This window comes from Clinocottus analis, unplaced genomic scaffold (assembly GCF_023055335.1).
Source record: "Clinocottus analis isolate CAN_PGR_092001 unplaced genomic scaffold, fCliAna1.0.p SCAF_19, whole genome shotgun sequence".
Taxonomy (NCBI): Eukaryota; Metazoa; Chordata; class Actinopteri; order Perciformes; family Cottidae; genus Clinocottus; species Clinocottus analis.
In genome coordinates, this window is record NW_027175920.1 from 14,650,297 (window position 1) to 14,667,876 (window position 17,580).

Consider the following 17,580-nt stretch of genomic DNA (forward strand, 5'->3'; position numbering starts at 1 on the left):
TTGCTGGAATACTCATTTGGGCTACAAGAGGCTAACCCATGACTGCCTCATGTTCTAAACAGGACTTAAGTTCACGTTGTCTCCGAGGTGGGTTTAAAATTTCTACATTCCCTGGAGACACACAGACACACGCTGTGTGTCAATGAGTTGTAAAACCTTATTGTTGTCTTTCTTTTGCCTTGAAATGTATTTTAATTGGCACTAAAGTACCAGTAGGAAAAGCATAAAAGTTTTTAGTCCTATTTAGAACATATGGTGGTGTTGCATTCAGCCTGTGTGGCCAAAAATGAATATTACAACAACAAACTCTGTTATTTACCTGTTTTCACACACAATTATCCTAGCAAAATCTTTCTTTTTTTCCTTTCTTTTTTTGTTATAAATATGAGAGGAAACGGATTTAGATCAGATTAAATGTATCACGAGGGTGATTATTGTATTTCTTTCACTTCGGTAATGTCTCCTCGCCTGTGGTCTTCTTCTTCCCTTTCTTTATAGCCTATTGCCACCTTTCAACCGGAAGGAATGTGTATCGCATCCCTGGTGTCCTTCTGCACGTGACCCACTTATAGAAAGACTACTTCATCACACTACTTAAGTTTAAAGTTATCTACTGCCAAGGTAGGCAAGCGCTTTGGCCAACAGGGGGTCTAAATCTGACTTGCTTAGTTGACCCTAAAGCTAGATATTCAGACTCATGCCAGGCTAGTGATACACAATAAACCAGAAGCAGGATTCTGTGAGCTGACAGACCCCATTGCCAACCTGTTTGTTGGGTGCGGCTCACATTGACTAAGACTGTGTTGACACAGCTGATTGCACCAGCACTCAGATTGCCTTGTTAAGTTAAAAGTCAAATTTTTTTGCAAAAACAATGAGATGATTGAAGGCAGACAGCTGCATGCAGAGTACCTTCTCAGGGAGGCCTTTGTATGGTTTCAGTAAAGGGTGGCTCTTGGAGATTTCACATATCTGTTCCCCATATGACCAGCCATTGCAAAACTATAAAACATAGAGACGAGATGTTTAAGATTCTGATTTAATATTCTTGCAGTACATTGCATCTTAAAAAAATCCGTAACAGTATGCCCACAATTTTATGTATGACATGAGAACTTCGCCTCCTTACCTTTTCTATACACCACTTCTCATGGTTGTGCTCTGCATATCTGGTTATGAAATAGTCCAGTTTCTCTGGGACAGTCACACTGAAAAAAACAAAAACACATTTAAATATGTGGGGGTCACCTGCTTTCAAAACCGACAAAACAATCCTCAGCATGTATTTTGATAAATGGAAAACCATTGGCTCTTTTTTATGGAAATCAAAATGTGGATCTGCACCGTAAAACAACTTCCGCAATAAAAGGTACATAGCAAAGAAGAAATTATTTTGTTGTATATACTTGGTAGTATTTGCAGGCTGTGGAGTGAAGTTTCCCTCTGAGTCCATAGATGACTGTTTCTCCATCATGGCCATGTAGTTGGACTCCATGTAGTCTGGAGGCAGAGCTCCAGCCACAGCACTGAGACATGGAAGTGCCAGCTTGAACAGCTCCTGGTCATACCGCTACACCGTGAAGACACATACACAGTAGGCGGCTTAATCCATCCTTCAACTGCAATGTTACATTTCCACTGCCCTGGGCTACTATAGGTGTCACCTACATAACCACAGGCAGCACAGCAGGCTGTATACTTTTTATTTCTTTCCATAATTGCATTTCATAGTCGCAGTATGCAGCAAACAATCTGGTAAAGGTCAGCCAAAAAAGCAATATGTGGCTTAAAAGACGTGACCGTTAACGAGGTGGGGTAGGTCGAACAAAGAAATACTACAATGTTGGTTTGCATTATGGGAGAAGTAGGATTCAGCGTTTGGAGCTTAAGCCATACTGAATTTTTCTAGTTCTTTAATATATCTGTCGTATGTGAGTGCAAAAAAATCCAAAAGCACCCCTGACACATTTACTTAATTTATGTATCATCAATTCATTTCATTTTTTTTAATTAATGTTCTATTTTGAAAAAAGACCTAAACTGGAGCCTTACCTTGCGTGACAGAGCATCAAAGATCCCCCAGAACAGTTTCCTGGAGAGGTGAAGCTCTTCATCTGATGCAGCTCCAAAGCTGCCCCAGCCTCCAGCCAGGCAGTAATACTTCCAGCAACGCTCATAGTGGTTGGTCAACAGCTGGATAAAGTGAAGGCGACATTCATCAACCATCTGCTGGCTTTAGGAACCATTTTCAATAAAATAGTGCTGTTGTTGGCACAAATTCACAGAGCAAGGTTCGTTTGTCCGTGATCAGATTTTCAGTACATCTGAAATCAGAGACGCTGATGCTAAATAAGTGCACTTATAATGTAATATTGTTGACAAATGCAGACAAATGAAAAGCAGTTTTGAATTGATAGGGCAAAGATAACTGCAACATGCTCCTCACCTTCAGAGGCATCTTGGTGTGTTCATTAAGCAGAGGAACGTCGAACACCAGCCTCCTCAGCAGATGCTGCATCATCGAAGGCCTCAGCTTACTGCACATTAGGAAGACAGCGTACATTCGTTGGTTATCTCCATTTCCAAACAGAAACAGAATGAATAAAACAATTAGTAAGACAAATCAGATCTTTAAACTAAATAAAGTAGAATTTCAGCAAAGGACAAGCAGTGGAAGAGGAAGTACAAAGATGCATCTGGGAAAATGAATAATGATCGAGTTGGGGAATTAAATAAATGAGAATATTGTGATGACTACTACTAGTCAGTTTGAAGCCAGAGCCGTTAAGAGTAAGCGTCTGTTCTGCTTCCCTCTCCCTCACAACGCCAGTCTTACCCGCAAGCGGCCAGCAGACACTCTTCGATGGCGTCCCTTTGGGCCTTGGTGAGGCAGCAGCCTTTGGACAGGCGGTAAACCGTGTGGAGGAGGGAGTCGATCAGCGAGGCAAACGGCTCCGTACCCGCAAACAGTGGAGCACATTTGGTCAGGAGCGGCAACACGGCCGTACACAAATACCTGTTGAGAGCAAGTGCCATGTCTGTGGCACTGAGGGCCACCTGACACCGATACAGAAAGGAGAAGACAAGAGAAAGGGACTATTTGAGTGTGCGAGCAGGTTTGAGCTGAGGAATATGTGCATTTCAAGGGCAGTGGATTTAATAGGGCCTATGTGTGTTTGTGGCACTCTACATTACATTACAACATTCAGGTTACAGGTAAACAATTTAAAATATATTAAAATATATAAGGCTCTCAGACTTTCTGTACTGTAACAAATATTTATTCTGCCCCACATCAACTTCTAATATTGAATGTTATTCTTGCTGAGTAAACACGTAAGTATGATTTACTTGTTCTTCCTCTTTTGATTGTGGAAGTTATACCTTTAAATGTGCAACAATACATCCATTGTTTTTAAACCCGTGGACTTGAATAAATCATATGTTTCGGGCTCAGTGCTGTTCATGTTCAAACTTTCTGCACATCCGCAATATATCCCACATATCTTATGTGACATGAGCCATCACATAGCCCCCCCACCACCTCCTTACAGCCAATCAAATGCCAGCATGCGAGATCATCATGGAGATGAATATATTCTAACATGACTTAACTTCACGTAAAGAAGTGTGTTAAATATTGGTCAGGACAATTCTATTCTCCCAAAATACTGGTGGGGACATGCCATTTGCAAACCTACACCCTCATTGGTAACTAATGATTGTCTACTTACACAGGTACAAATCAATGCTAGCAAAACCAAAACCAAATCAACGATCAAGTGTAAACTAAAAAGCTCCAAAGAGCTGAGTGAAACTACATAATTGAATTATTTAAAATTCAAGGAAATATTGAGGGGCAACAAAGAAAAAGCAGTTCCTCTCCCTCTCTCTCTCTAACACACACTCACGCACACACACACGCGCGCACACACGCACACACACGCACACACACTCTCTTACTGTGTCCAGAGAGGCAGCGGCTCTCAAGTCCGGTAAGAAGCCGACTTCCAGGAGGTGGAGCAAGAAGTTTTGATCTTCTATACCGTAGACTCTGTCCAGGAACAGGACCATGGCTGCTTTGTGATCCGGACAGAATCCAGCTGACATATCCGGCTCCACCACCAACCCGTCTGTGCATGCAAAGGAAAATGCATAACACATAACACATAACACACACACACACACACACACACACACACACACACACACACAGTCAAGATTTAACCATTAACCGAGTTGCTGCATTTTATTTATGCTTGCTGATTATTACTATTGATCCCATACTGGGAATACAGTGTTATGTGTGTCAGACTGGCTGGGTGCTGGAAGATGTGCTTACCTTTAGCCAGGTTGGGCATGGAGAATGGAATGCTGATAACTCCCACCAGGTCTTCAATAGGAATCAGAGACCTCAAAATTGCTCTGATGCGAATCGCTTCACCTTTACCAGCATGGATTAACTGAAAAAAAATGGGTTGGGTTAGTCTGGGTCTGCATGAGTCAGTCTGTGTAGTAACTGTTACATGGTGTTTGTGTGTGTGTGGTCTTCAGTATACAGCACAGTAACTGTTACATGTTGTGTCTGTGTTCTTCAGTATGAAGCACAAAAACTGTTCCAAGGTGTGTGTGTGTGTGTGTGTTCTTCAGTATAAAGCAAAGTGACTGTTACATGGGGTGTGTGTGGTGTTCTTCAGTACAAAGCACAGTAACTGTTGCATGATGTGTGTGTGTCTTCTTCAGTACAAAGCAGAGTAACGGTTACATTGTGTGTGTGTGTGTGTGTGTGTGTGTGTGTGTGTGTGTGTGTGTGTGTGTGTGTGTGTGTGTGTGTGTGTGTGCGTGTTTGTATGTGTGTTGTCACTCACATGCATCTCTGGAGCACATCGTCCCAGCAGGTCAATAAGAGCAGCATAGAAGGTCATGATGGCGTTCCCCATGTGGATGGTATCATCTTCCTCTTCATCTAGCATGTCACTGCTACACACACACACACACACACACACAAACAAACAACATGATGCTACTAAATATTCCTAAATAGTCCAGTCCTAAATAGTCCACTTGCATCTCAAACAGGGAAGATAGCTTTTCCCATAATTCATCACTCAAGCAACAGATGAAAACACAGTGTTTCTCTCTATTCAGTGAGTTTAAAAACAAATAACTGGGATGGATAATACCTGTGTTTGGGTTGAAACAAATACCATCGGGGTATTTACAATAGCACTGATCAATTGAACTGTAAAGGCGTTCTTGTAGACTATAAAACTATTAAATAAGAAGTGATGATGTTTGTCTTACAGTGTCTTGCTGCTCTCAGATGTGGGGGAGGGGCCATCTCTGGAGAGATCCTTAGAAATCTTTATGGCTTCCTCTATCGCCGCCAACAACCCATCACCACCTTCACCTCGAAGGGCCGGGCCAAAACATTCTGGTCGGCGAATCAGAAGCCTCACCACGACATTGGCATTCTCCTCCACACTTTCCCCTGGCACACAGATCAGCGGTGTTCATGAGAAAACAGAACTGCGTGGCCAACACACACCACGTATACATGCACTCGTCGACAAAGATAGATAGATAGATAAATAGATATGTACTTTATTAATCACTAAGGGGAAATTTTTTGTCAAAGTAGCGTCCCACACTTACAAACATCAACATCAATGGAATAAACTAAACACACAAAATAGGTAATAAAATAAAATAAGAACAGGGATGGCAGATAGATACAAAATAAAAATAAACATATATATATATATATATATATATATATATATATATATATATATATATATATATATATATATATATATATATACACACACACACACACACATACACACACACACAGAGGGGACACAGTTTCTGTTTGAGAGTAACGGATGTGACCGACAATATAGACCGACTATATATTTTCTGTGGGAAAAGGGACTTTTGAATTCACCGTTACAGAAGACGGCAAAGCGCAGGAAGTCAAGGTAGCGTTCTCCCTCCACGGGGTTCCAACCAATGTCCGGGTATCCATTGCACACCAGCATCACACAGCTCTGCAGCCCACAGCCCGCCAGGTACTGCACCACCTGCACAGGCAGACAGAGCAGCACATTTGGTAACACTTTCTATGACAACCACGTCTATGATGCATCATAAACATACTTATAATGCATTATATCACTGTATACTCATAGTTATAAGCACTTCACCATGCTTGATAACAATAATCATAACACATTATAAAGTATTGTATTTCAGGTGAAGTAGTTTTATTTTTTTCCCCAAGACTGTACTATGATGCTATGATTGGCAGTTTATCTGATGATTGCAAAGTGCTGTGACAAGATGAGAAAGACTGGGCTGTTTAGCTAGATTAATATTTCCACTGTGTTTTCATGCTACATTGGTCACACAAGAAATGAGCCAAGCAAAGTTGTCACTCTCTGCCGCTAGCAATGTGCTTTCCTAAGCTGTGACAAGGGTAAGTGGATGAAGAATGATGCTATATTAAGTTGGCACATTGTTTCAAAGATCATTATGCATCATATTTCCCATAGCTGTAAAATATTATATTATTTTTAGAATGCAGCCTAATTTATTTTATAATGCATTGTAATTTGATTATAAGTTTATTAAAGTGTCCAATATTTGTGTGAAGTAAAAAGATGCCTAAATCAGCTGTTTAAAGACTGAAAATGTAATAATATATGAAATAGATAAAAATCACCATATAATAACGAGATAAGTGAATAAGTAAATAGTCCATATGGAAGTAAGGCATTTAGGTAATTCATGTTTTTCATGTGCCATGCTCCCGATAGAGCAGTAGTCCCCAACCTTTTTTGAGCCACTGACTGGTTTCGTGTCAGACTATATTTTCAGGCACCGGTCTTCACGGTGTGGGCAATAAATATGACGTAATAAATATGATGCACTAAATATGACGTAATAAAATGATTCGACCGGCATAACGCAATTATAAAGTGCATAAATATACAACTCACCATTATGCCAAATTAGTGGTAGCCCTGAGCTAGTTTCACTGCACTCAACGTGTGTACTTTTTGCCGGTCTACTCTGTAATTTAGACCTTTATGTCCAGTCTACTGCTTATCTTAAACCTTTATGTCCCGTCTACTGCTTATCTTAAATCCCGCTTAACAAAGACAGGATGCTGGAAGCAGAGTTTTTTTAGAGCTTTTTTGGTGATCTCAGGATATTCTGCCTTGATGTTAGACCAGAGTACCGGCAGAGTTGAAGCAGACTTTTAAGTTTCGCTTTTGGGGTAACGTATGTCAAGAGACTCCGATGCACAGATGGATGTATCCGGTCCTTCTTCAAAATAAAACATTTTCCCGACTTTTTTTTCTCCTTCAAAATATTTTTTTTCTTTTCTAAATTGTAAAAACTTTTTTAAAAATTCATTCTTTCGGTGCGGCCCGGTACCAACCAACCCGCAGACCGGCACCGGGCCGCGGCCCGGAGGTTGGGGACCGCTGCGATAGAGAACAGGATGGTCCTGCAGATGCTTGTTTACCAGGCGAATGTATCAGGAACTTGGGGTGGAAGACAAAACACTTCCCCCCATGACGTCACGGGCCTTTGCCCTGACCAGCTGATCATGGAATGAGGCTGTGCTCGGGAGGGGCAGTCCAGGGATCACTCCGGTTCAGAGGCGCTTTCTGAACCAGCGGATGAAGGAGAAACACAGAATCTCTCAATAAAGGAACTGCAGAAGATTCTGCAGGGTGGATTTTGAGTAACAATGGTGTGCCATAATAGCTTTTGAGTTTTTGCTACAAATTCTAGGCTATAATAAAATATATTCATACTGGTCCACAATATGCAACTACTCGCCATCTATGATCACTAGGACTGTCCTAAGAGGCAACCATGTGGTGAGCCCATTGTACAGCATTAAAGAACATCCATAATCCATGAATAGGAACCTTCTTCCAATAAAACAACCCCAAATTTGCTGACATATGACATATTACTGTTAGAAAACCTCACCTTCTCCAGGTCCGGCTCTCTTAAAGCCAAGGCCAACTCATTATTATCCATGACGGATGCTGCAGCCACATCCAGAGGAGTAGATCCTCGCATGGAAGGAGATGCTGAGGAGAGAAGGGGTGGGGAGGAAAATATATAATAAATAAAAATACACCTCAGAGCATACGGATTGGATATGGAGTCTTTCAACAATAAAACCACAAGGGTCCATTTGTTCTTGAATACAGCACTATTCTGACAGCCTGTGGATAATAACAAATGAAGTTGTAAATACAAATTAGGTTTTCCAATGTATCCAACGCCGACCATGCGCATGTCAGAGGGACGGCCAGCTGGTGATGTACATGGGCCAGCCCCAACCCCGTCGGCCTACCAGGGATTTTCCCGGTATCCATATGGGCAGTCAGGCCTGGACTGGGACAAAAATTCGGCAGTGGACTTTTTGGTCCTGACTGGCTCACCACAAGCCCTTAATAACACTACTATACTGAATAATATCAATAATATAATCAATGGGTTGGCTTGGGGTCTCTGGTGAGAGAGATGATGTACTGGGCACAAACCTGGACGTGAAAAGTACAGAAATAGTATTAGGAATTGCGAAATATGTTTGAACACCCCTAATATGTATGCAGATGTTTAATTGTTATTCAGTGTTTCATTAGTTTTAACTGTACAATATGAAATGGGTCATTGTCTCCTTGTCTCTTATTTGATGTAATTTAATCTGAAAACGTCCATAAATAAATCTTTAAAAAAAGAAAAGCACGGACATTAAACCATAGACATTGACAGAAAAAATAGGTAAAGCATATTTAAACAAATTGGACAGTGGGCTTGAAGAAAGTGTATTGATACTTAAAACACTTTAACTCTGGTGACCTGATTTGTAACTATAAAAATTGTGAAAAAGCAGATCTGCATGCTCAAACCACACCACCATAAAATAGTGGTTAATTGATCAGGATAGTATATCATTTTCCAACACTTTAGGACTAGATTTACACCACACGCTATCTATTATGTCAAGTAAAGTTCATAGACAACGTTTCTGAACATTTAGTGAATAAGTGTTTATCCACAACGTGTTAGCTAGCACACACACATGCTATCACCACCACCAATCCTCCTCCCCCTCCTGTACCACCGTGGCAGCCGGAGCCTCACTTTCACTGTCCGACGACACCTCCTCCTGAGAGGGACCCGCCGCGCCCGGCGCAGCCAAAGCCCCGGAGCCGTAGGCTACGCCACCGCCGCCGGGCCCCGATGCAGCAAACGTGTTTATTATATTTCTGCTCTTAGCAGCGTCAGTTGCGACAACTGGGCCCATCATAGGGCCACTGGGCCGCTGGATTCACACCGAACGCGGCACGAATATTTGCGTTGCGTCTCCCGTGTCATTTTACTCACTTGACAATGCGTCTTTACATACAAAAAAAAAAGAAAAGAAATCAGCCACTGCTGTGCCGGCCCATTACTGACCGGCCCACCGGGAAAAATCCCGGTACTCCCTATGGCCAATCCGCCCCTGTGGGCAGTCCGCCCCTGTGGGCAGTCCGCCCCTGCCTAGAACCCAACAGAAAGGAGTTTGTTCCAGCTAGAACCTACAGTATTCTGAGCGGTTCTGCAGAGAACCCTTTTATGGCTTATTGGTTCCACCAAGAGCCCTCCCGAGACTCTAACTTTCCACTTTTAAAGGGTGTCAACAAGAACCTGGGAGTTCTACCAAGAACCATTTTGTATTTCAAGGGAAAATGACTGTACTGCTGTCAGCAATGACGCAAAATGATGATTCATTTCATAGAGCAATTCAATCTATTGCTTGTTATTGAGTTTACCACTAAGTGTCTATTATTTAAGACGATGAATGAATGTGCAAGGTCAGAGTGTGATTTCAGACAGACAGTCTGTGGGACAATGAGAAATGTATTCTCTCCAAGGTCAAGAGAGAACTTTCATTTTCAACACATAATTACTGTTTCAATGTTTCTAATCAGTCACACAGCAGTGCTTATGTTAGTCCCATAAATGCTCCCCTTAAATGTTCAAGCTTTGATTGATCCACAGCCCCCAATCATGCAGTCAGTCTGTATTCATTTTGTTGTATCATTTACAAGTGTAAACAGGGAACTTAATTAAACCATTTTAAAGATGGACGGGGACTTCTCAGTGGATAAGTAATAAAAGAAAGAACACAGAGCCAGCAGATGCAGCACATTTCACACACAAACTCACCAAGCCCAACACTGCTGTTCTCCAGCAGGTAGCTGAGATGGTCAAACATGGCTTTTTGGTTCTGGCGGCTGATTCGGCAGAAGTAACAGAGAAAACGACAACAATTGGCCACCATCTTAGGAAAGGTGATTTCCTGCAAAAACACATGCAAAAACATATGCTTCAAGTCACACAAATTCTATGCAATGATATTGTCTTCTCGTTATGAATGGAATATTGTCAATTACGAAGGTGTAATACCACATAATATGAAATGTTAAATGCTCTTTCATAAAGATTTTTTTTTTAAAGCTAGTTTTAAGAACATCTTCCATTTCCATTTATCAAATAAAATATTTTTCCATCACCAAAACTGCCTTCTTTCATCTCAGGAACATTGCATGGTTCCGGCCCTCCTTGTCCTCTGCCACCACCAAAATTAAAAAATTATCAAGAAACTCCAATATGTTCAGAACTCTGCCGCTCGACTGCTCACCTCCAGCTGACCGCTATGACCACATCACCTCGGTCCTACGCATCCTCCACTGGCTCCTGGTCACATACAGGAATGACTTTGAAATATTACTCACCACCGACAAAACCCTTAACAATCTGGCCCCTCCCTACCTTTCAGACCTCCTTCCCCTTCAAGCCTCAACCCATTGCCTGCAAACACTCTGAAGACCATTAGGACCAAGCACCGGACTTGGGTTGACAGGACCTTCTCAGCTGCTGCACCCCTTCCTCTGGAAGGCCCACCCCACCCACATCCATCAGGCTTCCACCCTATCTTCAAGCCCTCAAAACACACCTCTTCAATCTCGGATTCACCTGCTAACCCCTGCACACTGCCCTTCACATGCTAACCCCTGCTCCTTACCCTCCTCCTGCTAACCCCTGCTCCCGACTCTTCACCTGCTAAACCCTGCTCCCGACCCTCCACTTGCTAAACCCTGCTCCCTAACCTCCACCTGCTAACCCCTGCTCCTTACCCACCACTCCAGGACGCATTCCGCAGCTTCTTCAGCTTTCTTTTATATCAACATTTGTTTTGTTTGATCCATTGTCTTTCTATTTTTTTGCTTTGTTCTGTTTGTCTCTGTCCAATGTAAAGCCTCTGAGCATGTTGAAAAGCGCTATATAAAATTAAAGTATTATTATTATTATTATTATTATTATTATTATTATTGAGACATCTCTGTTTAGACAAGGCTGATCGTTAATAACAATAACCACATTTACACAACACACACAAGAAAAGAAACCACATCCGCGCAAAACTTAAAGAGAGACACAACCTTGTGATTCAGTTAAGCTAGAATTCTGTCCCCTCCATGCCTATTCTCTGGCTCTGCAGTTCATACATCCTTCATACCTTGGAGTCTCCTCCACTGAGTACGTTGACCATGACCTCCATGACAGTCTCATGCATCCCCAGAGCTCTCATCAGGTTAGGATGTTGGTAGAACACCTTGTTGTTCATGATATCACTGTTGAGGAAGGAGGAGTGCAGTGTTCTGTCATTAGGGCTCTAACCTGGTTTATAGTCGAAGCAACGACTTAACATGTCATACACAACACATCACAGTAAAACGGCAGAGTTTGTCTTACAAACCCACTGATTTCTGTTATCCTTGTATTCCTAGTATTTAATGTACAGATAAATACACTATATAAGGCAACATATTTAAGTGATTTCATGAGTCATGATAGACATCTGTCCAGGTGCCCTGTTCCCTAACACATGTACATTCACAGATTAGTGTGTCCTCACCCAAGCCCTCTGATCATCAGCTTTTCCTCCTCTCTTCCCATACGGACACTCAGCAGAGATCGGATCTGACCCAGAGCGGCCAGCAGGTTGATGGTGTCCTCGATCGAGACTGAGTTTATGGTGTAGGTCTTAGGAAGGGCGCGCACCTGGACAGATAACGACAGATTAATATGTTTCCAAGAGGAAAGTCTTTAACATTTTAGATTTTTTTAGATTTTTTATTTTTTATCACTGCGAGAAGCTGTTCAGACTGAGCAGGAACGTCTATTAGCAGTCACCATGCTCTAATCAGAAGATCTGTGGATCGATCCCCGGCTCCCCTAATCCCTGACCTTGGGCAAGACACTTGGTGTGTTTAATGAGGAGATAGTCCTTATGGGTAGCTGGCACCTTGAATGGTGTATGAATGGGTGTGAATGTTGCTTCTTTTGGCCAATAATAACATTATTGAAAAATTGTCGCTAAAATCTTGCAAGGTCGTTGGGGGTACAGAAAACATACTTTAGTGATATCCAAAACCTTTTCAATGTCATGGTTGAATCTTTAGAGGATGACCATTAGGCCCCACGGGATCCCTCGTACGTCATATTCTAATGTAACATTGTAAACAGGTATGGCGTTTCTATTAAAAGAAACACACATACACACAAGCTCAAACCAACCTGTCCTCCAATGCCGTCATACTGGCGGTGCAGGAGGACAAACATGGCTCTGACCAGCTCTGGATCCTCAATAACCGACTCCTGAGCCCAGCGGACCATCGTGTCAGAAATCAACTGCTGTAACGTACCTGAAGAGACAGACACAGACAAAGACAGATTAGGGGGTGAGGTTGTTAGTTCGTAATCACAAAATACTATTTATTTTCCATTTCCATTACCAATGCAGATCTTGTCAAATCCAATATTGAATAACAAAATACATTAAAGTGCTACTGGAGTCTGTATTGTTAATAAGCTCAAAAAACCCTAAAGTGTCTGATGTCTGCACAATATAATTATTATCTTGCTGTTGTCAGAGTTTGACCAAACGCTTGAACTCTGTCCTTCCTAGCACAAGGCACAATAAGCTACAAGCACACACAAATACATTTATGCTCCACAAGTTTGTTGCAGTATTTTCTAAAACGCCAGAGGGCGAAACAACAACAAAACATTCTGTGAAGAAGATTAAAGAAATGATCTGGGAGGAAAACCGAACTCCTGAATGTAGGGGGAGGAGGGATCAAAATTAACTGTACAACTCATATATCAAATTCAAGGCTTTATTGCCTTTACACAATCCCTGTAAAGAAAGGAGTCGAGTATGAAATATGTGATAATAAAACAAAGGCTGAAAGTCCTGAAAACAATTTGATTCCGGTGGAAAAATATGAACTCAATAGCTTTCTAAGAATACCTACTCTTAAAGCATTTAAAAACAAACTGGTCCTCTTTCTAATTTATTATTTTACTTCTAAAATTGAAATGATTTGCTTGAATGAACATGTGTACAGCGGTAGTTCCAGTGGCGGGCCATCAGGGCCAGCTAGGCCTTCTCTGCTGGCCAAAACAGAATCACAAAGTTATAATTATTTAATAATTTAATTTAAAAAATACAATATATACAAAACCTAGAAGCCAGAATCTCAGGACTTACTGATAACACCTTTCCCACTGAGGTTTATGTGTGTCTGGTGCGTGAAATGCTGATCATGTTACTGTTTTTTTTTTAACACTTGCAGTCATAGGGCGACTGTGGTTCAGTGGTGACCAGGATTGTCTTTCAATCAGAGAATCAGCGGTTCGATCCCCGGCGCCGCTAGCCCATGTCGATGTGTCCTTGAGCAAGACACTTAACCCTACGGAGTATGAACAGTTGATGATCCTGATGTGGCACTTTGCATGGTGGCTCCTCCCATCAGTGTGTGAATGGGTGTGAATGGGTGAATGATGTCATGTCAGCGCTTTGAGTGGACGGAAGACTAGAAAAGTGCTGTACAGGCCATGTATTTTATCATAAACCAGTCACGCCGCTGTTGTTACTGCTGCACTTGGGGCTGCTGGTGCTTCTACCCGCAACCTCTCCTTGGCGCGGGGAGAGGTTTGTCTGCGACAATGTCGGCAACCCACCCGACCCGTCTTGAAACACGGACACAAGGAATCCCCAACCACCGGTCCGCGGGTCGGTTGGTACCGGGACGCACAGAAAGAATAAATTAATTTGAAAAAAAGTTAAAAAAATTATATATATATAAATATATATATATATATATATAAATATATATAAATATATATATATATATAAATATAAATAGATATATATATAAATAGATATATAAATATATATATATATAAATAGATATATAAATAGATATAAATATATATAAATGTATATATATATATATATATATATATATATATAAATATATATATATATATAAATATATATATATATATAAATATATATATATATAAATATATATATATAAATATATATATATAAATATATATATATATATATATATAAATAAATATATATAAATGTATATATATATATATATATATATATATATATATATATATATATATATATATATATATATATATATAATACGGGTCGATCAAATCAAGCATTCTGATTGGTTGAGAGTGAGTCACGGGGGGTAGTTTATTCAGACAATAAAGTACTGTACAGCCTGTTTACATTAACCAGCGTTCCATATCAGTGCGCACTCAAAATAACAGGTAGATTTAAATTGCGCAACCGTTAGTTGTCATTTCAAGCTTGACATTTACCAAACATGTGGAGCGGGGGTTTCTCTTGCGCCTATACTTTTATAATAATAAAATAACAACACGTTGCTCCGTTAGGTAAGACAAAGCGGCAACCACTTTCTTCTTGTCTCCCTTTTCACTCGAACAAATCCTCCTCTATTTCCGTTTCCCCTCCACAATAAAAGCCAAAGCTGTTTACGTACACAATATTATAGCTTACACATGTTTCGTGTAAACTTTGAACATTTTGGGGAGAATGACTTTCGATGAGAATGTCAGCGAATAATGTGTTTGTGGCCTCTGTTCCTGCAGTACAGTCACACTGTACTAGTCTCTGAGAGACTAGTTAACGCTCTTAGAGACTAGTTAACGCTCTGAGAGCAGACTAATTAGCGGGGCGCGAGCGTGTAAAACAGGAAACGAAGACGAGGAACGAAAGGGGTTTGATTACAAAATAGTGATGATTTCCAGTGAAAGATAATCACCGTCGGCAATTTCGTGAGGCAAATTCTTTAAACATCATGGAGGGGGGGAATAACGAAGAAAAGACGGACAGAAGCAGCGAGAGCACTTATTTTCATCGCTGGCTGGGTCTCATCCAACACCCTTGAACAGTACATTGTTGAACGATACAGTAATAATATATATATATATATATATATATATATATATATATATATATATATATATATATATATATATTTTAAAAAATCACAGCAAGATATCCTGAGATCGCCAAGAGAGCTCTGAAACCTCTGCTTCCATTTGAAACATCCTGTCTTTCTGAAGCGGGATTAAAGATAAGCAGTAGACCGGACATAAAGGTTTAAATTAAGCAGTAGACTGGACATTAAGGTCTAAGTTACGAAGTAGACCAGATATAAATTACACACGTCGGTTGTCTCCCATCACCCTGACCCGGCTCCTTGCAGAGAAACCAGCTCAGGGCTCCAACTAATTCAGTGTAATGGTGAGTTGTTTATTTTTGCACTTTATAATTGCTTCATGCCGGTCGTATCATTTTATTACGTCATATTTATTACGTCATATTTATTACGTCATATTTATTACGTCATATTTATTAAGTCATATTTATTACGTCATATTTATTGCCCACTCCGTAAAGGCCGGTCCGTGAGAGAAAAGATTGGGGACCGCTGATCTAACGCATGCGCGAGTCAGAGGGTCTCTAAAACCACGTTGCTCAATAAAAGTGAGAGGCGATGCACGTGACGCGCGCCTCACAGGTCCGCGGGTCAGTCCCCTCGCCCTGTGTGCTCGTGGTGGAGCCGTGTGGCGGAGCGGACTGTATGAGTGTGTCGGTCTGTGGCCCTTTTTTTTTGCTGCGATCACAGCTGGCCTAACGGCCAACACCATGGACCGCCACTGGGTAGATCCCACTTCTCCCTGTCTGTTGTTGGATCAGCTGGTGCAGAGGACTTACTGGGTTTCCTTTCTTTTTTTTCCTTCGGCAGGTGACCCATCTTCTTCTTCAGGTAAGCCACTTTCTCCACCAAGGACATGAGGCGTCCCCTGATAGTGAAGTCACTGTCCCCGTCTATCCCTCCCTCCTCATCCAACTCTATACCTGACAAAAAGGAGAAATCAGTACACTGTGCATACTGTATGTCTGTAGTTAATGAATATACATAATATACACATGGCATATACACATTCTTATTCCTATTATTAAACCCTATTGATCTCTATGGGCTGATTGATAGTTTACCACAGTGCATCATCAGGTCCTCATGGAAGTCGAGCAGCTGTTCTCGGATGTATTCCGGGCAGGGACACTCTTGCTTCTCATCCTTAAAGTTCAGCAGCATGTTTATCTGCAATGACACACGCCGGGGAGACTGTGACATGACGACTGAGATTACATCACGGAAATCACACACAGGCTCTGGTTGTTGGGAGCCTGTTCCTGGCAGCGTATGTGACTACGAGGGTTCTGCAATGCATTCAAGCAATCAATGTGTCCAGCAGTAGCAAAATAATGAAAAGGTGCCTCAGAGACAGTACAGTTTCACACACTGCAAGAGTGAGTGTGTCCATTGTCAAATGGGAGGGAAAGTGAACTACTTGATGTTCGGTGTTAAGAGGCCGCAGCTGAATGTGTGTGTTGAGGTAATACATTAAAAGTGTTCTTCTTTGATACGCTTTCTCTACATTGGAGTATCATCCTCCTGCCCACTCTATATCCCGTATGCACTGTTCTGTCCCCCGGACCGGGGCTCTCCCTCCTTCAGAGGTGTTCCTACCTGCTCCTGTGGAGGAGATCGGAACTCCTTGGTCTTTTTGGCAGTGAGGGCTGCAGACATGTTGAGCGCCAGCATCACCTCGTTGTAGCGGAACCGTTGGTTGTCTTGGAGACAGGCTACAAAGTCGTCGGAGAAGGCCACCACCGCTTCGATGCGATGACGCACCTGGCAGTCACACAGGTACTGCAGCACATGGCACATCTGCACACACAGACACATGCTCGGTTAACAACATGCTGTGATAAAAAAGATTACAAAATTATCAATAAAATGAACAAAAAAGCTGTTTATTTAACAAAATAATTTATTGTTTTTTACAAATAAGAAATATTTGTTAGTTCTTGATTGTAGTTGCGTCTCTCATAAAAATATAAAAGATATATAAATAAATAAATATATAAATATTAAGGAGAGCTTTATTATCAGTCAGAAAAATTTAATTAATGAATATAAATGAAAAATAATGATAGTAATGTGATTTAGTAAACAAGTTTAAGCACATTTACAAACTGAGTTAACGGCGTGTCACCTGGAGTTTTACAGGTTCGGGCAGCTTCAT

General features: G+C 41.2%; 1 protein-coding gene across 3 annotated transcripts in view; it reads right to left on the reverse strand.

The window, feature by feature from the left end:
- Nucleotides 1–17,580, reverse strand: part of ryr2a (ryanodine receptor 2a (cardiac)) — a 156,262-nt gene that overhangs the window by 62,139 nt on the left and 76,543 nt on the right. For all 3 annotated transcript variants that reach the window (XM_068582453.1, XM_068582452.1, XM_068582454.1), the window contains 20 exons: nucleotides 17,551–17,580; nucleotides 17,022–17,222; nucleotides 16,487–16,592; nucleotides 16,202–16,345; nucleotides 12,664–12,791; nucleotides 12,002–12,147; nucleotides 11,603–11,717; nucleotides 10,249–10,381; nucleotides 8,014–8,117; nucleotides 5,951–6,086; nucleotides 5,305–5,491; nucleotides 4,869–4,980; nucleotides 4,343–4,463; nucleotides 3,964–4,133; nucleotides 2,837–3,057; nucleotides 2,447–2,537; nucleotides 2,053–2,193; nucleotides 1,407–1,570; nucleotides 1,130–1,208; nucleotides 913–1,002 (listed from right to left, as the gene is read on the reverse strand). The exon at nucleotides 17,551–17,580 is cut by the window's right edge and continues 602 nt beyond it. In XM_068582453.1, coding sequence (XP_068438554.1) covers nucleotides 913–1,002; nucleotides 1,130–1,208; nucleotides 1,407–1,570; nucleotides 2,053–2,193; nucleotides 2,447–2,537; nucleotides 2,837–3,057; nucleotides 3,964–4,133; nucleotides 4,343–4,463; nucleotides 4,869–4,980; nucleotides 5,305–5,491; nucleotides 5,951–6,086; nucleotides 8,014–8,117; nucleotides 10,249–10,381; nucleotides 11,603–11,717; nucleotides 12,002–12,147; nucleotides 12,664–12,791; nucleotides 16,202–16,345; nucleotides 16,487–16,592; nucleotides 17,022–17,222; nucleotides 17,551–17,580 — 2,619 coding nt within the window. The remainder of the gene's footprint in view (nucleotides 1–912; nucleotides 1,003–1,129; nucleotides 1,209–1,406; nucleotides 1,571–2,052; nucleotides 2,194–2,446; nucleotides 2,538–2,836; nucleotides 3,058–3,963; nucleotides 4,134–4,342; nucleotides 4,464–4,868; nucleotides 4,981–5,304; nucleotides 5,492–5,950; nucleotides 6,087–8,013; nucleotides 8,118–10,248; nucleotides 10,382–11,602; nucleotides 11,718–12,001; nucleotides 12,148–12,663; nucleotides 12,792–16,201; nucleotides 16,346–16,486; nucleotides 16,593–17,021; nucleotides 17,223–17,550) is intronic.